The sequence below is a fragment of the Besnoitia besnoiti genome (genome assembly GCF_002563875.1).
Source record: "Besnoitia besnoiti strain Bb-Ger1 chromosome Unknown contig00014, whole genome shotgun sequence".
Classification (NCBI taxonomy): domain Eukaryota; phylum Apicomplexa; class Conoidasida; order Eucoccidiorida; family Sarcocystidae; genus Besnoitia; species Besnoitia besnoiti.
The window spans coordinates 892326-918814 of record NW_021703916.1 but is presented as its reverse complement, the minus strand read 5'-3'; the positions used below and the strand labels follow the sequence as shown (position 1 = coordinate 918814).

At 62.5% G+C, this 26489-nt stretch overlaps 3 protein-coding genes across 3 annotated transcripts; all 3 read left to right on the top strand.

The window, feature by feature from the left end:
• Positions 1-5353, top strand: BESB_026070 (RNA recognition motif-containing protein; the record flags this gene model as incomplete). The annotated part of the gene is made up of 7 exons (XM_029361287.1): positions 1-270; positions 739-936; positions 1368-1456; positions 1808-1894; positions 2316-2551; positions 2748-4776; positions 5014-5353. 7 exons carry the CDS (start codon positions 1-3, stop codon positions 5351-5353), a joined length of 3249 nt encoding a protein of 1082 aa, XP_029215642.1.
• A 3485-nt stretch (positions 5354-8838) lies between these two features.
• Positions 8839-13520, top strand: BESB_026060 (polynucleotide 5'-hydroxyl-kinase; the record flags this gene model as incomplete). The annotated part of the gene is made up of 8 exons (XM_029361286.1): positions 8839-9321; positions 9581-9796; positions 9999-10103; positions 10666-10775; positions 11185-12067; positions 12515-12686; positions 12949-13109; positions 13365-13520. The coding sequence occupies 8 exons, from the start codon at positions 8839-8841 to the stop codon at positions 13518-13520; spliced, it is 2286 nt and encodes a 761-aa protein (XP_029215641.1).
• A 2882-nt stretch (positions 13521-16402) lies between these two features.
• Positions 16403-26030, top strand: BESB_026050 (uncharacterized protein; the record flags this gene model as incomplete). Its single annotated transcript, XM_029361285.1, has 6 exons — positions 16403-16574; positions 16985-18447; positions 18567-20876; positions 21126-22432; positions 22719-23136; positions 23814-26030. The coding sequence occupies 6 exons, from the start codon at positions 16403-16405 to the stop codon at positions 26028-26030; spliced, it is 7887 nt and encodes a 2628-aa protein (XP_029215640.1).
• Between the last annotated feature and the right edge of the window lie 459 nt (positions 26031-26489).

Genomic DNA, 26489 nt, shown 5'->3' with positions numbered 1-26489 from the left:
ATGATGAACGCGCAGCAGCAGCAACCTGCGGCCGCCACGCCGCCCCAGGCACTCGGCGAGGGCGTCCGCCAGCTGCAGCAGCTCCAGCAGATGCAGCTCCAGCAGTTCGAGGCCAACGGCGCGGGCCTCCTGGCTGGCGGAGCCCAACCTGGCGCGGTCGCGGCGCTCGGCGGGCTCGCCGGCGGCGCCGCGGCCTTCGGGGCGATGCCGCTGAACAGCCAAATGAGCGTGGTTGAAATCGCCATGCAGAATCACCTCAGCAACCTGCAGGTACGCGCAATCCGCGAGGCAGAGGAGGCCGACTCCGCGCGGCGGGAACGGAGCGGAAAAGACAGGAAGGGAGATGGCGTTCGAAGCTCGAACAACAGATTTGAGAGCTGGGTCCATGAGAAAAGGCATAAGTACTAAAACGCCCGCGCGCAGAGACCAAGCGAAGGAGCGCGAGACGGCGGCAGGGGCCTATGAAGATGGCAAACGCGCCAGAGATGCGCATCCTCTCGTTTCTTTTCGTGGGGTGACTCTTTTGACACCCGTGTCTTTCTTCTATCCACCCGCAGGCGGGCCTTTCTGCTCTGTTTCGCGTCCATCGTGGTCGCGTCGCCCTCGCCTCCGCTTTGGGCGCGCGCGCAGCCCTGGAGGTCGCCGGGGTCTGCGGGCGGCGATTTGGCGGCAGTGCCGCGCCGGAGGCAGTTCGCGACGTGGAATTCCTCTCTGCTGTCTGGGGTCGCGTGTGCGCAGGCAGTTCAGTCGGCGGCGCTTCAGGCGAAGCTGCTCGCGGAGAAGAAGAAGACCGAACTCGGCCTGGGCGTCTCCATCGGGCCTGGCGCTGGCGGGCTCCTCCCCGCAGCCACCTCGCTCGTCACCGGCTGCCTGCACAAGGAGACAGAGCTGCAGCAGCTGAGTCGCACGGTCTTCGTCGAGAGCTTCCCAGAAGAGGTGAGAAGGAGGGGGACAGACGGCCAGAAGAGGGCGAGACGCGCGGCAGGGGACGCGACCCTGGAGATAGGAGAAGAGGGGGGGAGGGGAGGGATATCGCGGGACTCAAAGAGGGAATGAAAGAAAGGGTCTGTACTGCGATGCTGGTTGTTTTGCGGATGGAGACCGGACGCGACGTCCCCTCTGGCGTGCGCAGCGGGGCGGCCGTGGCGTGGAACGGCCACCCTGTAGTAAAATGTATTTTTAATAGTTGACTCACAGCTGTATTACGTGACAGCTTCGTAAATACATTTAGTTCAATCCAGCAGACGAGAGAACAGGAAACAGCGAGTGATCGATGCGGGGAGGCGAAGTCAGACACGAGCGAGGCGGGAAACCTGATTGTGAAAAGACTATCTGTACTTCCCGCGTATGTGGCGTTTTGTGCTCAGTATGAAAAGGAGGAGCTGCGCCTCTTGCTACAGGACTTCGGGAAGATCGTTGGTCTTCGCGTAGGACAGCATGTAGAGAGGAAAACGAAGTGAGTCTAGGGTTTAGGGTTTGTGGCGCTCGAGGGTGTCCTTACACACACACGGGGGGAGGGAAGGGTTTCATGGGGCACGGAGACACGCCGATCGTCGCTTGCCTGCGTGGCCCTATTCTTCCCTCTGCCTTCGGCTGCGTCGGCTGCGCCTTTCGCTTCTCGTGGATTCATCTGCCTCGATTCGCCTGCGCCATGCGGCCACAGACTTGGAAGAGGTCCACGGCAACCAGCTCGTTTGCAGATGAAGGAGTTTTATCAGGGGCAGCTCTGTTGTAACCCTGTGCGGCGCTGGAGTGGGCTTTCTCTTGTCACTTTTCGCCCTTCCGCGTGCGGTGTGTCGCCTATCAGATATGCCATCGTCGAGTTCGAGACGCCTGAAGAGGCTCAGTTCGTCCGCGACATGAACGGGAAACCAATCGGCGCCCTCACCCTGACGTAAGTCCATCCTGAGGCCCTTTGAGCCTCGGCGTTCAATCACACCTGTGTAGAAATAGAAGTACATGTACGAAATATGAAGCCGGCGGGAGGGGGGGGGGGGGGGGGAGGGGGGGGCTCTCGGCGTAGGTACGTGTTCACAGTTGCAGAAGGCCAGGCTGCGTTGTGGCTGCAGAGGAAAGCACGCCGGCGGCCCGTAAAAGGGCGTGCATTTAGGATTTGCGGAAGCTTCCACTAAGGTCTCGCGTCCACTTTCGGAACCTCCCCGAGACGCGCGTCTCTCTGGGGCGAAGGAGGGCATGGCCAGGCGCCTCTTGCTTCCCTCATGAATATGGGTGGACCTCTCGATTGGGATTGTGAATGAATGTGTGTGCACCATCGGGAGTGAGTGATTTGTGGCTTCTTTGGACTTTTTTTGCAGGATCAAAGAGTCTCAGTCGCTGGTGAACTTTCGCGACCCCGACGGGGTTCTGTTTGACGTCCCTCCGCCGCCGATTCTCGCGGTGCTGAAGCAGCAGCAAACCCAAGAGGGCCAGCACGAGTCGCTTCAGGACAAGCTGAAGGAGGTGAAGTACTCGAAAATGGAAATCGAAGACAAACTCAAGGAGCTGAACGGCCAGAAACCGCGCGCGGTGCGCGACGGTAGCCGAAGCAGAGGTGAGACTGCACGTGCCTCCTGCTTTCGGCTCCGCCCCCCAACCCAGGATACGCAGCAGCCAGCTCTTTTTTGTCGCAGAGAGCGGGTGACTGTCGTCGTCTTGTTCGAATCATGAACGACTTCTCACTGGCCTGCAGACTTCGTTCCAGCGTGCATCCCCCACTCCAGGTTGATTTTTCCTCCTTGCGTTCTCAGGTCGTTCTGACCGCCGCCGACGCCGCGACCGGAGCCGAAGCAGCAGCCGAAGCCCGGAGGGTCCGAGCGGCGGGCGGCGGAGTCTCTCGCCGCGGGGAGGCTCACGCGCCGCCGGTCAGGGCCGAAAGCGGAGAAAGGAGGGCGGCCGGGAGTCGTCGCGGAGTTTCTCGCCTGCGCGCGGTCGCGGCGGCTCAGGGCGCGGGGGGTACCCCAGGGGCCCCGAGGGCGAGAGGCCGGCTCCTGAAGGGGTCTCCTCGCGCTCCCGTTCGCCTCCACCGCGCGGTGGAGGCGAGCGAGCCGGCAAGGACAGGCGAAGCCTGGAGAGACGCGACGAGAGTCGCGGGAGGCGAGGCAGCGAGAGACGCGGGTCGGCCTCGCTGGGCGCTGGAGCCAAGAGGAAGGAGTCAAAGGGTCGAAGCATCAGCCGGTCCCCAGACGACTACGAGGATGAAGTGACGGTCAAGCCCCCGAGCGCCGCTTCGAGGCCGGGCACGCAGTCGCTTGCAGCCGGCGCCAAGCCGGGGGGGGAAGGAAGGTTCGCCTCTACGGAGAGGAAAACAGGGGGGGGAGATGAGAGGCGGGGCGCGAGACAGGGCGCCGCCAGCAGGAGTCAGAGTCCGTCTCCGGCGCCAGGCAGCGACAAGAGACCGAGCCCCGAGCTAGGCAAGAATGAGACAGAGAGCGACTTGCAAAGACTGCCGAGGGACTTGCCGGGCGAAGCCAGGAGGCAAGAAGAGAAGGCGAGCTCCGAGAACGGATTCGGCTGCGGCTTGGATGACAAGAGATCCGTCAGGGAAGACGCGGCGGGTGCGCGCCGGTCTCGAAGCCCGGTCAAGCGAGCCGGACTGCTGCTCTCTGGAAGACGCGGAGACAGTCAGGGACGTCTCTCGTCTCGTTCGCCTTCTGCGGATCGATTCAGAGCTCGGGAAAACTCGAAGAAACGCACGGGCGCGTCCGCATCGCGTTCCCGCTCGCACTCGCGGCCCAAGGCGCCTGGGGCTGCAGCCGGCCGCGGTGCGGCTCCGCGTCGCCCGTCCGGCTCTTACTCCCTGTCTCCGCCTCGCAGCCGCGGTGCGCCCGTGCGGCGCTCGCCGTCTTTCCCGAAGAAGAAGGAAGATGGGAACGACGAGTTCTCGCGCGAGAGAGCCGAGCGAGATCGTCCGCGGCGGCCATCGCTGGACGCAAGGCGAGTGGGGCCTGGGGAAAGACGAATGGGCCGTCGCTCGGGCTCGCGGAGCCGGCGGTCGTCTCTGTCTTACAGCGACCGGAGTCTCTCTTCCTCTCCGGGGCGGCCCCGCAGAGGCCCGCCAGGGAGACAGTACCGCCGCCGGCCTTCGGAGGACGCAGACCGTCAGCTGTCTCCAGGGGGACGGGGCTACGTGCGGCCGCGCCCGCGGGGGGGCTTCCCAGGGGGCGCGGACGGCGGGGACCGCGATCTGTCTCCTCTCTTGCGCCGGAGGCGTCGCAGTGCCTCTCGCAGCGGCGACCGAGACTCGCTGGACGATGGCCCCCGCAGAGGAGGCCCCCGGGGCGGCAGACGCACGTCGGTGCGGCCCGAAGGCGACGACTTCGGGAGAGACAGGGACAGCGATTACCGCGGTCGTGAGGGCCTTCCGTTGTACCGGGGCCGAGGGGACCGACGAGGCCCGGGGGATGCGTTTGGGCGCGGAGAGGGACGCGGTCGCGCAGGCGGCCCGCTGCTTGCAGGCCCCCGCCGCAGAGTCGGCAGCCGTGAAGGCTCACTCGGACGCGACCGCGAGAACGAGAAGGGAGACGGGCCTGCAGGCCGGGGCCCCGCGTACCGTCGCGGCGGAGGAGGCCCGGAGCCCATGTGGACAGGGGGGGCGAACCGAGCGGACAACAAAGGCGCAGCTGGACTGGGCGGGGCTCCAGGGCCCCGCGGAGAGGACGGGCCGGGATACGGCCCGCGCGGCAGAGGCAGACAAGGCGGGCGGCGCGTCGTGGGAAGGCGAGGAGACGAGTCTGAGGAAGACGGGGGGCGAATGGACAGATATAAGAGCCAGTCGAGGTGAGGCTTTTTCCAACGTTAAAAGCCAAACAAATGCATATCCGTAGAAGCATAGAGGCAGTTGCTGCTTGCCCAATTGCATGATCGCCCAGCTCCCTGCGCTGTGCTCGGTGTTGAAGGTGGGCATTTCCCACCGTTAGAATGTGTCCGCCGCGCTAACTCTGTGAGTTTTCCTGGGTGTGTCGCGCACGCCATTCCTTGTTAGCCCGGAATCTTTTGCGTGTTCGTTTCCTCCAGGTCTCTGAGCGACGAGGATAGCAATTCTCGTTCCCCTTCTCCTGTCCGTCGTGGTCCAGGCGCGGGCGCGCGGGTGTCGTCGCCTGTGCCTCGTGACGCGGGCTCTAGCCACGGCGAGGGAGGGCGCGGTCGCTCCGCGGAGCCCAACGCGAAATACTACAAGAGCGCGGAGAGGAAGGGACAGGAGGGGACCAGGGGCGCGGCGGAGGAGTCCGGCGGCGCAGGAGCCTCCAGCAGAGGCGCTGCGGCGGACGGCGCGGTCGCGAAGGACGGCGAGTCGAATCCGCAGAGAGTTCAGCCGATGAATGCACTCTGCGGCGGTCGGCCCGGAGCGGCGTGAGTGGAGAAGCCGCGCGCGAGAGAGAAGAGGAGGGCAAGGAGGAGGAGTGACAATCACTGTAGAGGACTTGAAAGACGAAGCAGGGAGCTGAAGGAGAGATGACAAAGCGCAGGAGCCCGGGACGGTGGAAGTCGCTTCTCGCCGCAAGAACTAATGGAGGGTCTGTGAAAGTCTTGCCGAGGAAGCGGTCGGCCGGTGCGCTCCCGGTTTGATGTCTCTTTTGAACGCTGTTCGCCGTTTTTCCTTTCAGGCCTTCGGTAGCGGTCCCGACAGAGTTCCTGGCTGGCAGTGTTCACGGGTACCTTTCCCGTTCCCATAGTTTTTTGGTCTTCTCGTTTCAACGTTTCCCTGCGCGTCATCTGCATGCTCATCTTGCGCACCCATGCTGCGCACGTGCGTACGCGGTGAAGGCTGGCTCCAGGCGAGTGTCAACGAATGTTTCTCGAGATCTCACGCATTTCTACCGCTGTACCTGCATATTCTGCTCGCGTGCGTCAACACAAACGTGAATGCTTGTGCGGTGACGCCACAGCGTGGGATACGCATCTCGGGAGGGAGTCCCTTCGTACTTCATTCCACATGTCAGCCCGCGCGTGCGTAGGAAGTCCATCTTTTATGCAAAAGAAAGCAACCAAAGCACAACTCTTCCTTTTGTAACGCACAAGCACTCAGCACTTCGTGCTCCTCTCGTCCATTCCACATCGCACCATGCTGAAGATGCCACATCTCTCACGCGTTTTGCTCGGCGATTCGCCGTTTGTAGAATGTCTACTAGCACCAGCCCATCTCTTTTTGGTATCTCGCGTACCCATTCCCGTTTTCTTCTCTTTTCTGCCCTCCTCAAATAAGCAATTTTCGCTGGCCTGTCTCTCGCGAGTCTTATACAATCTTTGTGTTCATTGTGTTCACGCGGCTTCTCGCCCGTCGCCATGCGCAATCTAAGACCATACCTGCCTATCGCGTCATCAGACACGCCGGTATCGAGTGACTAGCTTGTGTATCGAGTCGGGCGTCACAGTGGCGCTACAGTAGAATTTTCGACTCTAGAAAAAACACCACAGATACAGCCTTCATCCGCCCCGAGGATACGCCTACGGGCGTGAGAGCGTCTGCGTCGCGCATCGCTGGAAGATGCTCCACGCCACTTTGAGGACTGGGAAGCAAACTGCGATCGCGGGTGTGGCTGGGCACATTTGTATCTAAAAGAAACACATGAAAATGACACGTACGAAGATTCCGTGCGTCCCCTCGCGAGAACGCATCTCTGTGGAGGCTCTCTGGAGAAGCGCAGGAGAGCGTATCTGCAAAGTAAGCCGGGAAACTCCCTGTACTGGCATCAAAGATTTATGCAGTGCGACTGAATCCCGCCTCTCAGGAATTTTCCGCCACGGTGACGCTCGCGAGCGCCGCCACTCCCCTCTTGCTACTCGTTTTGTATTCGGTAGTCTGCACGAGTCCTGCGGTGATGGCGCGATCTTTGCAAACTGCTATTTTGCTCAGAGAGATGTATACCCAGGGATCCGATATTGGGAAGCTACCGCCTTTCCTACCGAATGACTACATGGAAGGCCCCGAACATACTGCGGGGCTTCTCCCGCACATGGAAGCGATACGTGATTTTTCCTCAGAGCTCTTATGGCTTTGGAGCGAAACTATATGTCTGCACTAGAGGCCAATAAATGCCCCCTTGTCGCCCTCATACAGGTTTATATATATGTATGTACACATATACTTACATATATTTACATGTTGGTGCTTTATGGACATACCAGCCACGCATATTCGAATGCTGAGAGGACGAAACGTGGCTAAGAGTCGGGTTGGTCGGCGGCAGCGTTTCCAGGTGACGTTTGTGTTGAGGAGTCGGCGAAAAACAGCAAAAATCTCTGTCGAGTACATGAGTAAGAAAGCCGTGGGAGTTCCGAACGCGGAGGACGGGCACCAGAGGGCAGATGGAGGACGAGCAAGGACGCGTGGCCATGTAGGAGGGACTCGTCCATCCATTTGACACACGGTGCGCAGAGTAGAGTAAGAGACTCGCCAAAAGAATAACGTCAAGCTTTGGTGATGTATTTTTGCCGTGCGTGCGCTCGACACATGCGCGCCGCTGCCGCAGCGCGTGTTAAACGCCTTGCGGTGCTGAAAAAGCCGTTCGTTGACGCGACGGTAACGCATGTGCGCACTTGGAGTGAGTGGGAGTTGTTCAAGCTCCATTTGCCGCTGTGTTTGCCGCAAAGAAATATTTTCTGTGCATGTCGGAGACTCAGTCGTGTCTGGCTTGCTCTGACAGAGAAAAGGCGAGCGATGCATGCAGGGGATTCCTTCTTTTCTCTGTCGGGCCTCCGTTCTTTGTACGTTTCTTCTTGTTTCGAGGCCGAGAAAAAACGAAGAGGCGTTCGAAAAACCTTAAACGGTATTCTGTGGTGTTTGCGACTATGGGCAGCGGGCAGGTCGCAAGCGACCCTCCTCCTTTCCTCTGACGCGTTCTTACTCTGGCGCTTTTACCGCGACAACACTCTTTCCTCGTGTTCCTTTTTCCTTGCGCGACTCTCTCATCCGCTTGCTTCGTCTCGTGTTCCTCCCGAGGCGTGAATGTGCTCGCCTCTGTGCTTCTCGTTGTCTCTCGAGTCTCTCTTTGTTCTGCGACATCGCGTTCGTTTCCCTTCCGCGTCGTCTGTCCTGAGCGCCGTCGTTTTCTCTGCGCGTTCGCCGCACCGCCGCCTCCCTTTCTGCACGCGCGGCCTCCCTCTCTCTCTGATTCGTTTCGCGCTCCTGCTGGAGCGCCCCTTTCTCCAGAAGATGCAGGGCTCAGCTGCGTCCGCCGGAGGTTAGGGGGTTTACAGAAGAAGAATATCGGGCAGCGAGGAGGTGCGACCGCGCACAGTGAGCTCGAAAGGAACGAGTCGGCGACGGGACCTGAGTGGAGAGGCGAGAAAGCTGGGCCTCGAAGGAGATCTGCGGTGTGGGTCTTTCGCTCGGCAACAACTGCAAAAGGAAAGAGAAGAATCGCGAAGACGGCGGCGCGACCGCATCACCAGGGTCGCACGCGAAGAGCCGAGCAGCGAGCCAACCGGGGGGCAGGAGGCTCCTGTCGAGAGAGAGAGAGAGAGGCATGTGTGCATTGCAAGCGGTGCGCATGCCAGAGATGAAAGCATAGCGTCTCCTTCTCTCTCTCCTCGTGGTTCTGCCCGTCTTTCGCCCTTCTACACTCGTCTGCGCGTCCCTTTGGCGAGGCGCGTCTTCGGCTGCAGTTCGTCTGTGGGCTGCGCGACTGCTGGGAGTGATTGAGCTGTTTTCCTTTCTGTCCCCTTGTCTCCACGGCCGCCCTTCGTTGCTGGAGCTGATCTGCCTGTCTCGCTCCCGTCCTTTGAGCACGAGCTGCCTGCGACCTGTCAGCCTGGGGCGTCGCTTTCTTCTTCATCGCGAGTTGTCTTTCTGTGCTTGTTTCTCCTGGGTTGCGGGTCGGTCTTTTCGAGCGTCCAGCCATGCAAGGGTCCCAGCCCCGTTCGTCGCGGCCGAACTCCGTGGCGGCTGCGGGAAGCGTGGGCGCGGCGCGGCGGGCGGCCTCCTCTTCTCGACACCGCGCCGACGACCGGAATCCGTCTGCCTTCGATGCGTCGCGGACTTCGCGGCCTCTGTCGGCCTCCCACTCTCCCCCCCGCGCTGGGGCGGCCGCCGGGGGGGCCTTCGCCGAGGGCGGCGAGAGAAAGCCCGCGCGCAGCAACGACAGAAGTCAGAGCCGGGGGCCGCTGACCCACAAAGCGACCTCCCTCTCCTTCGCCCCTTCGGCCGTCGCCCTCGCGGGAGACGCCCGCGGCCGCGCGCGCAGCGCAGCCGTTCGTCTCTGCTCGCTGGCTCCCATGACTGAGTTGAGGCTCGTTCTCGATGACGTCAAGGAGGCCGAGATCGGCGGAGGCGCCGCGGAGGCACTCGGGTCGCGAGCGAGTGCGCCAGTCACGATTCTCAAGGTAGTCCACGCACCCAGCGAAATCCAGATGCGAGGGGTCTGTATCTGTTTGCGTCGTATATCGTCGCGATGCCAAACTCGGGGCTCCGTGCAGGGCTTGCCTCGACTAGTCTAGGGATGCCTCATACGTTTACATACATTGACGCATAACATACGCATCCAAGCCTGAGAATGTAGCGGCGCGGCGGCCTGCTTCCTGTCTCGTCACGCCCCTCTCCGCTGTGTCTCTGTGCGGGCTGCCGACTTCCTGGGCGCCTCAGGTCCTCCCGTCAGACGGGGGTCACGGGTCGCGTCGCCAGAGGAACCGCGAAGAGCAAGAGGACCCGCACTGCTTGCGCGGGTCGCTGCCTGGCACCGCGGAGATTTTCGGCTCGGAGCTGCTGCCTGACGTGGACTACGCGCTGCAACCGGGCAGCTGCCTCGCCGTCTTCTCCTGGGGAGGATGCACTCTGCAGTTGCGAGGCCGCGTCCAGCAGGTACGCATCCCTCCGCAGAGAGACAGGCCCCACAGCGCGCGGCAGAGAACTGGGAATTCCGCTTCTGTCCACGCATGCGACTGCGTACGTCTCCGCTCCCGAAGCGGGGAGGGTGGGGGGGGGGGGGGGGTAAAGGGGGGGGGATTGGCCATCGGGGTGTTTGGCACGCGCGCCACCGTCGCGGATGGCGTTTTTCGCTCAGGAGTACACAGCGCCGAACGCGGCGATGAAGGACTACCTCGCGCTCTCGTCCATACTTGACGCGCGCCGGCAAATCGCCGCCCTCCGCCGCGAAGTGGGGCCCCGAGTAAGTCAGAAGCGAGAAGCAACCGGCGTAGGTGAGACGCGGAGTAAAGCAAGAGGGGCTGAGTTAGGGGCGGAGAGATCTGCACGCACGCGGAAGAGCAGGAGGAGGCAGGTACGGCTGCGGAGAGACAGGGCACGAGAGAGCGAACGCGGGACGCAGGGAGAGACACTGCGCTGAAGGAGAGATGACGGAAAAGCGCGTGGAGGAGGACTCGACGGCCGAGACAGCGAGGAGAAGGAGACGAATGCGCGACGGCAGAAGAGAGAGAGGGGGGGTGTAGGCAAGCATGAGACGGGCGATTCAGCAGTGCTATGTCTTCGCGGCTTGGCTCGTATAGAACGTGCTTGTGGCGTCCGCTAGCAAGAGAGGAGGGATAGGGATGCACGTGAGTCAGAACCGCGTCTCCTTGTCTCTGTCTGTTCCTTGTGGCGCCCGTCTGTCCCGTTTGGCGCCAGTCTGACCCTTCTCGCGCCCGTCTGTTCCGTTTGACGTCCGTGTGTCGCCTCCTTCTCATCGAGCTTCTAGCTCAACTGTCAAGGCAAGTTTGTTTGTTTTTATGTAGGTCCTCGTGGTGGGCAGCAGCTGCAGCGGGAAAAGCTCCATCTGCTCTGTGCTGGCGAACTACGGAATCCGCGGCGGATGGACGCCTGTGTACGTCGAGCTCGATCCTCGGTACGTGCCAGGAGAAAAAGAGCTGAAGATGACTCACAAAAAGAAGAGAGGGAAAAACAGGTCATGGAAACCCCAAAGGCAAAAGGCGTGAGGCAGGTTGCGGTTGCGACTGGGCTGCTGTGTCTCTTGGACGGACGAGGTTGGGACCTGTCTGCGGTTCCGTGTTGCCTCACCTCGCGAGGAGTTCAGTTCTTTGTCGTTTTTTAGGCCTCTCACTGCTTTACGTTGTGTCTGCGAATTTTGTTGCTGGGCAGTTTGGCCCCGTTCGGGTCTCTCTCACTGCCACCTTATGCATGTCTCCTGTGTTTTGTCTCGACGTGTGCGCCTTGTCTTAGACTTGAATTTGTCTCTCTGCTTTTTATTGGTCGCTGTCGTTCTGCCTCCTCTGTTTCATCTCGGGTGTTTTCAGAGGGAGCACGGACAAGCCGCAGTTGCAACTGCCGCCAGGGTGCCTGGGGGCAGTTGTGTTGGAGTCGCTCGACTTTGCGGCGGAGCCTGACTTTCCACTGGTCTACTTTTACGGGCGGACCGAGCCGCCCTCGGCCTCTTCTGACGGCGCCTCGTCGTCCTACGCGGGCGGGGTCGGCGGGATGCCGAGCGCCGGCAACAACTACTCAATGTTTGGCGACGCTTCTGGCTTCTTCGATGCGGAGCAAGACGGCATGACCAACACCAGGGCGGGCGTCCGCGGCGGCGCGGAGGCCGGCGCAGGGACAGCGGATCTGTTTGAGTGGCTGTGCGAGTGCCTCAGTTGCGGCGTCTACACGGCCTTCGTGGATAACCTGCGCCAGAAAAAGGGCATTGTCAAGGAGGAGGAGGAGAAGGAAGGCGACATTCAGCGGCTCTTGGCGGCCTCGGGGATGCTCATCAACGCGCCCCCGCAGACGAATCTCTCGCTCGTGACGCGCCTCGTGGACATCTTCAACGTCGACCTCATTCTCGTCGTCGACAACCCCAGTCTTCTTCGCGCGTTGCAGGACTTTTACAAATACGAGGAGCTCGCTTCTGAGAACGCCGCACTCAGTAGTCGCCGGCTCCGGCCCCGCGGCTCCGCGCAGAAAGACGGAGAAGACGCAGAGGTGGCGGGAGACGAAGGCGAGCCCGCCCCGGGTGACGAGGCGGCGCCGACCAAGAGCGCGGAAGGGACGGACTCTGCGCCAGTCGACGGACTCTATCCGGCGCCGCCGACTGAAGCGAACCCGCATGACGACGACGATGAAGAGGAATACGCGCTATTCCAGAGTCAGGGCGTGGAAGTTATTGGTGTAAAGAAAATGGAAGGCGCTGTCACGGTAAGCTGCTCGCTCGGCCGCGGGCCTTCCAGCTCGCCTTGTAGCTTCTCCCAGGGAGGCCGCCTTCTCCTCTCCTTCGTTTCACCAGTCTCCGTGAAGCTGTCGCTCCGCCTCTCTTCTTCTGCGCCGAGTCGTGCGCCTGTTTTTTCGTCATCGGGCCAGCCACAGCATTAGGGCATTCGGCCGCGCTCCATCGCGCGCCGCGAGGCTTCGCGTACCGTAGATCGCCTGTCTCCGGCGCAGCTGTGGTGCCTTCAAGCCTTCAGAACGGGCTCAGGGTTGTAGCAGTCGCGCCTGATTCCGTCCCGCGCGCTGGGGCGACCCCTGGTCCGCCGGTAAACGCCGTGGAGGGTGGCGGCGCCGCTGCGCTCGCCCACTCTGCCCCCCTAGCGGAGGCCGGTCAAGAACTTGCCCACGGGGCTTTCGTCTGTCTGCTTCGCGATGCAGGTGGATAACGCTCGCCTGAGACAGCTGCGCCGAGCGCGCGTTTTGAGTTACTTCCTGGGGCTCGAGGGCGGCAAGCGCCTGCGGCCGCAGACGCTGCGCCTGAGGCTCTCAGACTGCAACCTCGTCCAGTTCGAGGCCGTCAACTTGGCGCCTCTCTCTGCTCTCCCTGCGGGTGAGGCGGCGCGGCTCGTCTACCGAAAAGGCCAGCGCAACTGCGTGCCCTTCCGGGCGGCCTCTCTGGCTCTGACTCGCTTGTTTCCGCCTGCTTCCTCTCAGCAGAGTGCATACGCATATTTGGACAGCTGTCTATTGGCGCATATATGGACACCTCCTACTCCTACATTTCTACCTATGTAGGAGTGGGACTCTGGAGCCCGATGTCTGTGTCTCTTTTGTTCACGCTCTTCTCGCGACTTGGCCCTGCGTCCGTGCAGACTACGTGCGGTCTCAAAAGCAGTCACCGATCACAGTCTCGCCGTGGACGGGGAACCCCCTCGCGCTAGCCAACGCCCTCGTCGCCGTCCCCGCGACGCGAGATCCGGCCTTCGTCAAATTCGCCAACGTTGCCTGTCTGATTCACATTTTCAAAGTCGAGGTACGGGCGTAGGAGCAGGTATCTCCGAGTGCATCCTACACACAATGGAGTCTAGCTGTATGCTGCTTTTTCTCGAGCGGTCTTCGGCTGTCTCTGGGGATCTCGACTTGCATGCACTGATGTATGTAGCTACCTATCTGGCCGTTTCGCTGCGCTGCTGTCTTGCGTCGTTCTTTTTCATTCGTATTCCCATATCTATTGGCCCGTTCACTGTCTCCACAAAGACAAACTGTCATTTTCCTGTATGATCTCCAGGAAGTCCCAGCCCCTCTCGGCGAAGAAGGCGGCGGAGGGCCGACGTACGTGGCGGAGGTTCACTCGCCTGCGCTGCCGGGGGGGCAGCTGCCCTCAAACATCATCATTGTGCCCGACGACTTGAAGGGAATGAAGTTTTTCGTGGACTTAAACTGAGCAGTTGGGTGTTCAGGCTTCGCATTAACACGAAGGACGCAGAGGGAGACTGAAGTGCGAGGCGACACCAGGAGACGAACTGTTGGGCCTCTGCGGCACGTTCACGCGTTGAAAGAGAAGCATATACTGCGTATCCACCGCGTAGAACAAACAGTTACAGAGGCATCTGCACATGTGCGTGTTTGTATCTCGCGTGGCGCTGCCTGGGGGCATCTCGACCCTTGTTGAAAAGTATGGGGCCGTCCACGGGGGAGTCTGCTTCGCATATCGCAGTTTCGTCCTCGGTCAGCAGTTCGCTGGCAGCGACAGCGGCATCTGCGAGCAGGCATATAGACCGTCGGCAAGACGTCGAGTGCGCCGTGATGAGTTGGGAGGGGATAGGATATCCATTTTTGAGTGTAGAGATCACCGACAAGTACGAGGTATCTCCTATAGCTCAGGTTCCCTCTCGCCAGAAGCCTAACGACACTTCAACGCCTACTCCTGTTTTCTGAATTTCCAGCGCTTTTGTCTTTGTATGCATGCGCGTGCCCGGTACACCCTCGCTGGTCTATATCGTACAGCGGCGCGGATGAGTTTTTGAATGAAGTCTCATGAGCACGTCTGCGGGGCTGGGCGCCGACTGACACCTCTAGAGCGCCAACAGAGCTGGCAGCCGGCGTGCGCATCGGCCTTCACAAACTGCACTTCGGACGAAACAGAGAACCCAAACTATCACACGCGACGCCCAGAAGGCAGAGAGGCGTAACTTGTAGACCACGTGCGGCGCATTAACTGGGGCTACGGCGAACGACCTTGATCTATCCCAAGTTTGACACTCTGTAAACCCCGTTATATACGTCTTCTTAACCGGTGAAAAACGCAGTGGAGCGTCCTGCATGGGGCTGGAGTTCGCCGCAGTGAAGGATGCGCGAGGCTCGGGCGAGCTAGCGATGGACTCTATGCAGGGTCGACCCTACAGGGGGTTAGCCCCCCCTCCCCGCTGTGTTTAGCTCTGAGCACTCTCGAGAAGGGAATCTTCCTTCTAGGCAGCGTTTCGCGGCATCCGAGCCTCGCATCTGGGATGAAGGCTCAAAGCGGGCGGTTCACACGAGCTCGGGCTGGCCTCCTGTGCTGCTGAGGCGCGGGCGTGCCTCTGTATGCACGGGCGCTGCGCGCTAAACGATGCTTATTCCTTCTGCGAATGCTGTCAGCGAATTACTACGGGCCCCTTTCTCCCTTGACATTTCTGGGTCTCCACGTAGGCAGAGAATGATCAGCACATCCTGAAAGGCTCGTCTTTTTACCAGGGGGGAGGACCGGCCCGGGCTGCTGCCGCCAGCCGGCTGCTGTGTGCATCAGTTCTTCAAGACAGACACACGAGAAGAGTTTTTTTTTAGCAGCGAAGGAGAGAGGCTAGGCGGAGAACGGAGCCTAAAAGAGGCACAAACTGTCGAAAGAAAAGCAAAGCAAACTTCGGCGTGGCCTGCGAAGTTACTCCACTTCCCGCGCGAGACCATCGCCTAGCGGCTGGACTGTTTGTTCAGGCGACAAACGCTCTGCTGGAAACCAGATCGAGCGGCGGAAAACAGTCTATTTTGAGGGGAAAGGGGTCCTGCGTCGACACGCGCCGGCAAAAGCTGAGATCGACGGACCAGCACGGTCGCGTAAGTGTGACTTGCGGGGAATTTGAGAAAGGAGACCTCCAGCGAGGAGTCAGAAAGCGCTCTCCCGCGGATTTTTGCAGAAAGCTCTGTGCAAGCTATGAGGATGTGTTGCGCCAGCGGGGGGGCTCTCTGCTTTGCCGTGAAACGACTGAGATGGGACTTGGCGTGCTGAGTTCTTGCGCGACAACATGCGCTTTTGGAGCTTGTTTCTTCCCTCCAGTCTTCACCTAATTGCCGTAAATCCTTTGAAGGGCTCTCCTGGCGTAGGAGTTGCCGTATTCTGTTTTCATCACCTGCTGAGAGAGGAGGGAGGGCTCGCCCCCCTTAAGAGTACATCACATGACACCGCCGGACTGCCCGAGTCACGCTTATCTCTCTTTTTGTTTTCCGCGCGCGCCAAGTCTTGCGCCTCGAGAAACTCGGGCTTCGGAGCTCTCGATTTCTTCTGGAAGTAGGATTTTTTTTCTTCTCAGCTTATCCGCCTCGCCGCCCTTGTCAGGCGCGCGTTCACACATACGGATTGCGCGCACAGTCTCTCCTTGTCATGCTTCGATGTCTCACCTGCAAGCGACGCTGCTGCTACACGCGTCTCTCCCGTCGTCATCGCCCTCCATCGCAGTCAAACCCCTGAAAGGCCGACGAACGCGGGACCGCTCAGTCTTTTCAACTGTGAAAAAGCAGTTTTACCTCCGCTCTGCCGCTTGGTGTCACCGCGTCTCCCGTCGGACCCGTACCGTTCGCGACAGTGTATGCACATCGTCCGCGATATTTCTCCCCAAGTTCGTCTCCGTTCCTCTTCGCTGACCCGTTTGCTCAATTTTCTTCGAACCAATCTCCGCAGGGCGCGTAGAATGCTGTAGAGAGGGTCCTGTGGGCAGAGACTGCTGCGTACGCCCCTCCCCTTTTCCTCCGCGGTCAACGAGCATGCGATAGTACTCGCCGCTAGTAAAACTGTGCGTCGGCGATTTCTTGAACTCAGGCAACCTCCGCAAGGCCCGAAAGTCATCCAAGTTCGATGCGTGGCGCATGGGCGGCATGCATGCGTCCTACAGCGACCCCGAAGACGGCTTGAGGCAACCGCGACCCTAAACTTCCGGACTCAGGGGCCCAACCTCGACGCCGGGAGGGCGTTAGTTGCCTCGGGAGCGGGGGCTCCGCCCGGGGCCCAGTCGCGCACACGTAGTCACGCATTCACGCATGCGGCCGCGAGGGGGGCGGAAGGAGCAGGCAGTCTGAATGACACCTGCGCTCCAGCGCAGCCGCGCCTCGTCCAGCGTGCCTCTCCCGGATATGACCGAGCGCGAGAAGCCGCCAGCCGCTGGGCCGCCGGCGTCTGCGGCGGCCTCCTTCGCCGTGGGAGGCGCGGGGACAAGTGGCTCAACTGCCGCGCCCATCCCCTTCGAGACAGGTACGACTCGGAAGTTCGTGCGGGTGGGAGACACACGTAGGCCCAGAGGCTCCGCGCGCGCGGGACTTCAGCTGCCGATTCGAGCCATGTAAACCAGCGAGCCGCACACGTTCGAGCTGCTTTCCCAGGCGTGGTAGTGTGCTCCATGCCAAATGTCGTCCTCGCGGGCGACGTACTTTGGCACACGTAGGTGGGCACATGCGCCTACCTCTCTGCATGCACACTTATATATTTTTATATATACGTGTTTTCCTGGCATCGGTCCTGTCCGCTGATGCACACCAGGGCGCGAGTGGCTCGCTCCGCGCGTCTGTTTGTCTCCTTGTAGACTGCCTGTCGTGTGCCTGCTTTTCGTTTTTAGCTGCCTCATTGCTGCCTCGTGTCCCTGTACTCTCTGGCGCTGCACGCAGGGGGGTGCGTGTACTACATCACCAATCCGCAGGCGGGTCTGGAGGACTTCCTCTCCTCGGTGCCCTCTTCGGAGAGTCTGCGTGGAGGGCTCGACGGCGCGTCGCTGTGTGGGGGGATGGCGTCTGCGGAGTCGTTTCCCCCCGCCTCGCCTCCACGCTGGGCAGATCTGCAGGCGATAGGCTCGTCTGCCTCTTCGTTCTGCGCGGATGCGTACGCATACCCCGGGGACCAGGGAGGGGCGCCGCTGCCCTGTGCGCCGCCGCACGCGGCGCTGCCGTTCTTTGCTCCTGGCGTGCCGTCCGCCGACACTCAAGAAGGGCATCCGCCGCCCGGCGCCTCGCCCGAGTTTGCTGGCGCGCCTCCGCCGTTCGATGCTGTGCCAGCGCCCCTCCTGTTCGACCGTGGAGGCGCGAGCAGCCCCTGCACGCCAGACAGTGGGGACGCGCTGGCCGTTCAGCAGCTGGCTTACGCCTCTGCGCCACTTCCACCTGTCTCTTTCTCGCCGCACGCCGGCAACTTCTATGACGCCCCGGGAGCCCACACGCCGTCTTCGCGCCCCTTCTTCCCGGGCCCCGGGGACAGAGACCCCTGCGGGCCCCAGTCCCCGGGGGTGCGCCACCAGAGCCAGCACCCGCTCTTCATCCCGCCCACACAGCGCGCAGCTTTCCCCATCCTCGCCTCGTCGCCAGTCGCTGCGCCCGGAGGCGGGGACGGAGGCGCCGAGGGCAGCCGAGGCGGCGGGTCGAATGGTGCCTTTGGCGGATACCGCCGAGGGAGCGCCGCCGACCCAGCTTCGCTGCCCGCGAGCGCCACTGCGGCATCAGCGCCGGCCGACTTCAGCAAGCCCAGCACGAAGGTGGACGTCTCGGGACGCTATACTTCTCTGCCGAGGAGTCCCTGCTCATCCTCTCTGCGAGCCGAGAGCTCCCCCCTCGGCGGCGCCTCGAATTACGCGGGAGGTCGCCTGTCTCCGTTCTCCCCTCCATTTGCACCAGCGGGGGGCGGGGGGCTTCTTGAGCTCCCTCTAGGGCCACCGCTGGCGGCGCGGGCCGCCCCAGTGACGCTCAATGGAGCCCAGTGCGGCGGTGGAGGGGCTTCGTCGCCAGGCGGCGGCCCCGGGGCGGGCAGCCACCGCTGCCAAGGAAGTGAGGCCAGCAGGGCCGAGGGGGGGGGATCCTTCGGCGGGGGTGGGTTGCCGCTCTCCGCTTCGGCAGCGCCTCCTTTCTATCCTTCCTCCGCCACGGCTGCGCTGGCAGCTGCGCGGCTAGGCCGCCACGCGGGGGTGTCGCCGCCGCCCCCCTCTGTCCCGCTGAAGAGTGCAGGCTTTGTGAACGTGTCTCTTTCGAATCCGAGTGAGGAGGGCGCGCGGAAGAATGGCGGCGGCAGCGGCTCCTCCTACGGCTACCGCTCCAACAGTAGTCCGGCGCCTAGCGCGTTTCCGGGTGCATCTCCGACGAGCGCAGTTCATCCTGGAGGCGCAGTGTCTTCCTTTCCTTCTGCGACTTCGCCTTCCCCCCCCCCTCTGCCGCTCTTCTGCCATACCCTCCGGTGTCGAGTCGACTTCCGGGGAACTCGTGCCAGGCGGCGGGTGCCACGCCAAAGACGCGTGGGACCACCAACGGCGTGGGAGCCTCTGCGCTTCCCAACGGCTTGGGCGGCGGCTCTCCTTCACTGTTGTTTTCACCGTCGCCTTCTTCGTTTCCATCTGCGTCGTCCTCGCCGCCGCTGCTAATGCACCCGCTGGTGTCGCCAGTGCGCCTCAACCTCGGGGCCGCCTCCGCGGGCTCGCCGCTCGCTCCTGGGGTGAAGAAGCGCCCTCCGTCGTTTCCTGTCTCCTCCTCTTCGCTCGTGTCCTCGCTGTCTCCGGCTGCCTCGCCGTTCGCGCCTGCGGGCGGGCACTCCGCTGTCGCGCCTCTGCCGCGCCCGTTGACGTCTGTGCCTCCGGGCGGGAACGCCGAGCGGGCTGGCGGCGGAGACGTCACTCAGCAGTTCCTCCTGGCGGGACGCGCACAGGATGCAGAATCAGGGGGGTCGCGAGACGACCGGCTGAGTGACTCGTTTTCGCCCTCCTCCGTCGCTCAGCTCTTCTTTCCGCCGGCCTCCAACGGCGAGGCCGGAGAAGCTGGCTCCGCTGAGGGAGCGCCGGCAGACGCGGCACCTGAAACTGCGGCAGCGGAGGGCCTGCGACTGCCGGGTTGGGATGGAGAAGGAACGGGGCGGAGCGGGGACTCTCTCGCCCAGTATTCGCGGGAGACCTCAGAGCAACTGGCGCCCACGTCTCCTTCTCTCGCCCCAGCCTCGCCTGCAGATGCGCAAGCGGCTGCAGTCCCAGGAAGTGAGGAAGAGTCGGCAGGGACAGCTCCGGCGGGAGGGATGCGCGGCGGCGTCAGCGAGCCAGAAAACGAGGGAGCTTCCCAGGAGGGGGCTGCAGGCGCGTCGCAGGATTTTTCTCCGGGTATGTCCTGTCCCTCTGTCGCCCCTATTTTGGACGAGTCGCCCTCTGGGCTCAGCACAGCTGTGCCGCCGCTGTTCCGTGCATCGTCTTTCTCCCTGCATCGCCCGTCTTTGCTGGCCTCGCGGGCGTCGATGCATGAGCTCTCATTGTTTCCCTCCTGTCTCCCTCATCCTGGTCCGCGCGCAACGCCGTTTTCTTTCTTTTTGCCGACCGATATTACGGCTGCTGAAGATCCGTTCTCTTGGCTGTCTCCTCCCTCTGTGCCGGACGCCCTCTCCTCTCCTCCAGGGTGTAGTTTTTATCCAGCCGGGCGTGCGAGTTGTCCTCCGTCTGTGCCGCCTCTTGCGTCTTTGCCCCCTGCCGGCGGCGGCGACAAAGATCTCCCTGCCTCCGTCCCAGCCTTCTCGTCGCCGGTGCCGCCGGCAGTCCCTGCCGGCCTTCGGGCCGAAGCCCAACTTCAGCGGCTCTCTCGTCTTCTCTCGGAGAGACACCTCCAGTCGGATGCGTCGCTGCCTGCGCTCGTGGATCCCACCGGCTGCTTTTCTTCGTCTTCCTCCTCCTGTAACTCTTCATCTGCTGATGCTGCCGCGGCGGTCTCGGCGCCCGAACAGACCGACGTACCGGCCGCACCCCAGCCGGGCGTCGGGGGTTGCGCCCACACCAACAACCTCTCTTGTTTGTCTTCCTCCTCCTTGCCTTGTCTTTTTCTCCCTTCCTCCGCCCCTGGTTCGCTTCCTGCTTCGTTTTCCTTGCCGTCTTCGTTTCCGCCTTTTTCTTGTTCTTTGCATGCAGTCTCGTCCTCGGCAGCAGACGCCTCAGCCGCTGGCGCAGGGCCAGCCGCGAGTCGCGAGCCGCAGTTCCTTTCTCTTGCTGAAAGCCTTGCGAAGGCGAGTGAGAGCTTCTTCGCCGAGCGCGACGGGGTCGCGGGGAGCCAGGCCGCGCAGGAAGCCGGGAATGCGTTCGAGCCAAACAAGGAGGAACGCGACGAAGAGCTCGAGAAGGAGCTCTGCGGTCTTCGGTTTCTGTCGGGACCAGGGGACTTCGAGGACGCCTGTGCCTTCGGCCGGCGCCCACCGCTCCCTGCCCAGCTGGGCGCCGCTGCCGGCGACCACGGGCGAGCGCAGACGGCGCTGGAGAACGACGCAGGGCTGTCTCCTCGTCTGCCGGCACCGCCGGAGGTCCCGGACTGCGTCGGAGGGAAGTTCTGCAACCTCCTTCTTCTGGATGACTGGGCTGAGCAAATAAGTCGCCTTGAAGACGCCCGCAAAAACCCCAGGGCGACGCAGAAGAAGGCCAAGGGCCCGAGCTTGAAGCGCGCGGGCGGCGCCTACGATCGCATCATTTGGACGTTCAAGGCGCTCTCACTGCAGGACGGTGGCGCCTACGTCCTCGTCCGGGTCGCCAGTCAGAACCTCAAGGCGTTTGACCGCATGCAGGTGAGAGAACCAACTCGGAAGGGGGAGAGGGGGAGGGGTCGACAGGCGCAGGTCGGGCGTGCACCCCCATATACTCTTTTCATATATCTATACATTCATTTGCATGTATGTGTATATGTATACACGTACAGGGTTGTGCATCGAGGGCGGAAAAACGTGGCACGACCTCTGCAGAGTCACTTTCGCTTTTCGTTCGTCGACTTCGAGGGCACAGATTCCGTGTGGCCTGTCTTCGTTTTCCATGTCCAGCGCACCGCGAAGAGGTGGATGTCAGTCACGGCCGCGCACCCCTGCCTAGTTCCTCTCCGGTCCATCTTCATCACGCCGGATTTTCGCAGCCTGGACGTTTCCGTGGCTTCGCCCTCCTGGTCTTCGATCGCGCCGCCTGAGGCGCTGAAGCCGGGCGTGTCTCCCTCGGAGACGCTGCCGCAGTCGTCTGCACCAGGTCCTTGCCCCGTCCTCCTCGCGCCGGATCCAGGGACTCCCACGCGGGCAGACTCGGACGAGAAGGTACCCGAGGAGGCGCCGCAAGAAGCCGAGCGGAAGGCGGGTTTGAGCGACGCGGTCCCCGGGCAGCCGCAGAGCCGCGAGGGCCGCGGCGAAGGGGCAAACGAGGGTGCGGATCCTTCCAGGCCTGCCATGGGCACGCCGAGCGGGGCGACTCTCAAGCCACACGAGAACGGGCCTGTCCGTGGAGCGGGCGACGCCGCCAAGCTCACTGAGGCCGGGGACGCGAAGCCAGAGCAGGGCGATCTACACAAGTCGGTCGTCCTCGTGTACGACTTTTTTGCCAATTGCAGGACGCTAGAGGAGCTACATCTGGGCTGTCGCAGCCGTTACACGTCCCCTTCTGCAGTGGAGCACGCCTCGCCGAGTTCTGGTTCGCCCTGGGCTCGATTCGCCTCCGCATTCCGCGACCCCTGGCTCTGCCGGATGCAGAGCCAGCGCGCGGACGGGGGACGGGATCTCGAATTCACGCAAGAATCAGGCTGTTCGCGCGCGGGGAGAAGTCCAGAGAACGACGGGGAGGGGAGGGAGGGGGCGGAGCCGAAGAAGTGTGCAGTGAAGGGCGAAGAAACGCAACCGCGGAGCACAGAAGCCGAGGAAGGCCCTCTCACGGCGCGCGTGGACGAAGCGATTCAAAGCGCAAACAAAGGCGGCGACAACGAAAAACGAACCTGCGAATGCGCCAGCTTTGTTCACCAAGGGAAACACGCGCATATGGAACCGGCCCCAGCAGCGACGCCAGGGCAGCAGCCTGGCGAAGACACCGCGGAGAAATCCGCTGAGAGCAATGCATGCGTCGCGCGAGAGGCGGAGGCAAGGGGAGCGTCTCATGCGGCCTCCCCTGCGCAGCGTCGGGCTCCGAGAGCGGCGGAGAAAGAAAGAGAATGCGGTTCGGCAGAGACTGAAGGACGGCGACGGGCAGAAGAAAACGATCAAGGCGAAGACGAGAGCTGCGCGACGGACGCGCCCTCTCCACGGATCCCTGAGACCCTCCTTTGGTCGTACCTCATCCAGCTGCTTCTCGGCATCGTTCACGTTCACAAATGCGGGTAAGGAAGCAGGGCGCGCGGGCTCGCCGTCTCGGGTGTCGCGCGGAGCAGAGACTCTGTGGGTTCTCCTGTTATCCCAGCAAAGGTAGCTTGACATTCGCGCTGGTGGCGAGCACGCGGCGGCGCTAAACCCTGAACCCATGAACTGTTTTGGCGGATGTCCAGCATCCGTATCACTCGCATCTGTGCCGGAGGGGGGGGGGGAAGGGGCGGACGGGAAGCACGGGCGTTCAGGCACCGTCCCTCGTACTTTCGCGCTGTGTCTGTGTGAGTGTATCCTTTCCAGCGTGGCGGTCGGTCGCGCCCTCTGTCTGTCAAAGATCTTAGTGAACTACCGATATCGCCTTCGCATCGCGGCCTGTGGCCTCCGCGAGATTATCTGTGACGAAGAAGACGTCGACGAGCCTGGTTTCGAGGGCGAGAGCGCGCACCCGAAAGCCGAAGGGGCGGGGGAACGCCGAAAAGGAAAGCGCGAGAAAAAGGGCGGGGTGCGTGGGCGATCGACGACTCACAGCGGAGGAAAAGAAACGCCGGGCGCGCGAGGAGGAGAGGAGGAAGGCGACGCAGATAACGGCGAAGCACCGACTGGAGGCGCCGCGCGAGACAGAGTCGCGCTACTGGAGGATGCCCAGCGCGGAGATCTTCGAATGCTGGGCGAGATCATGCTCACGTTGGCGTGTGCCGCGGTCGACTCATCTTTCGAGGTGCGTGTCCGCATCGCCCCCTCCCCGCCCCCCCCCTCCCCCCCCACCACCCGTCTCTCTTATGGAAAGACTCGTTTGGTAGTGGTCTTGGTTGGACAGTGTATCCTCCACTAAGTACTAGCTTGATGGTGTTAAATCCAGAGGCAGTCAACAAAAACGAGATGGAGGCGCAGTCTCCACACGCGTCATTCTGGTGTCTTTTCCTCTACTTCCGCTTAATAGTCGCACGCTCGTGATCCTCTCGTGCCTGGCTGGCCTCTGCCCTCGGGCGCACTGTAGATAATTTGTGTTAGCAGCGGATCTGCAGAGAGGTCACAATCCACTATCCCCTCTGTGTATGTAGTAGGGCGGCGTAGTGTCTCCCACGTTCTTTGCGTTTTCTTCTTTCTTTTAGCATCCTGCTGCCACGTCTGTTTCGTTTGTCTTTTTGTTTGACGTGCCAGTCTGTTTCGCCGATTTCTTCTGGCAATTTTATTGCTGTTTTTTAACAGTTCTTCGGGTAGTTCGTCTGTTTGTCTCGCCTTCTCCAGGCGTGTGGGGCCAAGAAAGGGGGTTTCGTCTTTAGGCCTGCCTCCTTCTCTAGACCGACACGTTCCATCTCTGTGAAAAGTGTCTCCCGGTTTGATTCTGTTGCATCACACCATTGTTGGTTCGGTTTGTCGTGTCGCTTTCTCCAGGCCCCGCGCTGTCCGTCGAGCGACTTCCTTTCGGCCTGCTTCTCCCACATCGTGGTGCCTTTCAGCGGCTTCTCTGGCGAGCTCAAGTCGTGTATCTCTCAGCTTCTGTCGTCTGCCTCGCCTACGTCGCCTCCCTCGTCTGCCTGTCCTTCGGCTGGGCACCTGCTCAGCGCCTACCAGCACCGGGTGTCGTGCGTCATGACCCAGCAGCTCGAAAGCACCGACACCTTTGAAGCGTTGCTCTTCCAGGAGATGGAGGCATCGCGGCTCATGCTTGTTCTGTTCAAATTGCATTTTGTCGCTTTGCGTGCGGCGCCGAGCTCCGCCTTCGCGTCGGACCGGTGCGTGATGCACCCTGGTGACAGCTTTCTTCTCTCCCAGTTCTTCGATTTTCTCTTCAAACAGGACAGCGCGCGGGGCGAACCGGCGCTGGATCTGTGCCGCATCTACGAGGCGCTCCACAAACTTGACGCCGGCGCAGGAGAGCTTCTGCCTCTCCACTGCGAGGGCTCCACAGCTGCGGCTCGCGTCTCGTACCACGACCTCCGCCGGTGCGTTGAGCGATCGTTTGCAATCCTCCTCTCCCAGGGGGGCGGCAGCCTCTGCTACGCGCCTTTTCCTTCATGTAGTGTTTCCCCAGCTTCCGCTTTCCGCGTCCCGTATCCTCTCCCGGCTTCATCGCCAGGTCAGTTTCCCTCTGCCTCCTCTCGGGCGACGCCGCCCCCCTTTTCCGCCCCCCCGTGGTTCCCCGCCTCTGCGTCTTTCTTTTCTGCTGCCGGCGCTCGGTGCCCGTCTTCTTCATTCGCCTCCAGCGCCGGCTGGCTGCCTTCCGGAGCGCCTCCGCGCCCAGACGAGCGTGAGAAACCCGCAGAGAAGCCCGGCGAGGTCCTCGCTGCCTCTGGCGGGTCATGGGCTTCCTCGGCCGCGGCGGCGCCCGCCGCGCCGCACCCGGGGTCGGGCGCCCGGGGCCCAGAGCTCGGCGAAGGCCCCTCGGAGGGTGACGGCGTCAAATGGGGCCGCGCAGGAGACCGGGACGCACTCGTGGATGCCGCTCTTTCCGTCGCGCCGCCGTTTCCTGTCTCCGTGGCGCCGCCGTTTCCTGGGGCCCTCGTCTCTGAGAAAGCGCCCGTTTTTTCGAGGCCGTCAGGCGTTCTAGCGGAGGGCTCGGAGAAGGCGCGCGGAGAGTCGGATGACCCGCAGTCCTTCTTCCCGTCGTTCTCGACGGCAGAACCGAATGCGCCGTCTGAGCGAGGGAGCGCGCCGCAGGTCTCGTCTTCGCTCCTGGTGTCGCCCTTCGGGTCCGCCGCGGTCTCTCGGGCGGGCTTCCTGGGGGAGCCTCCGACAGACGGCGACTTCCCGGAGAGGCTCAAGGGCCTCTCCACCCAGAGCGGTCGGCCTCTCCGCGAGAAGCGCGCGTCGTCTGCGCCGCTTTCGGCGTCTGCGGCTTCGTCCTTCAGCTCCTTGTCTGCCGCGGCCTTCGCGCCCTCCCCCGATCCGCCCCCCCTGCGGACACCCGCCGGGGGGCAGGGCGGGCAGGCAGGCGCTCCCCCTTTTGCCGCGTCCGGCGCGCTCGGGGCTTTCCAGTTTGGTCCCGAAGCGACGACTGTGTCGCTGCCCGGCGACGCGCAGAACGGCGTCGCCGCTCAATCGCTCCTGTGTGCCTCTCCGTTCGCTCCCGCGGGCTGCTCAGGCTTTGCACCACCGCCGCCGCTTCTCGGCGCGCGCAGCCAGGATCTCTCGGCGGCCTTCTTCAGCGCGCCCTCGTCTTTCCCGCCGCCTTCGCAGCCAAGCATGCTGTGGCGGGTCGAGCGAGGCCGAGCGTGCGAGCCGAAAGAAGGGCGCGGCGGGGCGGCCTCCGAGGGCGGCGACCAGGATTCGCAGGAGGCCGTTCGCTCGGCGTTCGAGGCGGCGATTGCGCGGGCCGCGGCTCGGCGGACTCAGTCGACGACTGAGCACGCGGCCGGCTCGTCCTCCGTCTCCTTCGTCTCCTCCACGCCGTCGGGGCGAGACGACGAGGAGGACAAGAAGGAGGAAGAAGGCGAGAGGGGGGCGGGCGAGGCCGCGGACGCGCAAGACGCCGTCCGCACCGCCATCGCGCTGGCGGTCGCCAGAGCTGCGGCGCGGAGGGAAGCTGCTGAGAGGGAGAAGAAATGTCTGGTGGCGTCTGAACACGAGAGGGACTCGGACGTCTCGCACGTCCACGCGCGGCATGAATAGAAGCAGCTCTCCGCAGTCTCTCTTGCGCCGTGTCTTTCGCAGTCGCTGTCCGAAGGGAGAGATTTCTGCTCCGTGGTTCGTGTTGGTTTCCTGTCTGTCTCTGGCGTGTATGCTGCCGGCATCTCGCCCACTTCGTTCTTGCCCGCGTGCCCGCTTTCTTCGCGGTCACGGTCGCTGGCGAGTCTCCGCTCTCTTGCGGCCGCGGGGTTTTTAGCGCAGCCGTCCGTCTGGCTTTCGTGGTTGGCTTGTCGTGTCACCAGGCGCTCAGGTAGCCTCTCGTATTCACTGTCGAACGCGCAGTTCCTTAACCTTGCTCTTGTCCCAGGTACCGGCTGTCTTTCGTTTCTATCGCGACTTCTTCCGAGGGAGACTCCCTTCTGCTGAGCTTTTCGGCGGTGGCAACTATCTTATTGCACCTGGTTGCGACCAACACGGTGCCGGGCCCCTCATACTCGTCTC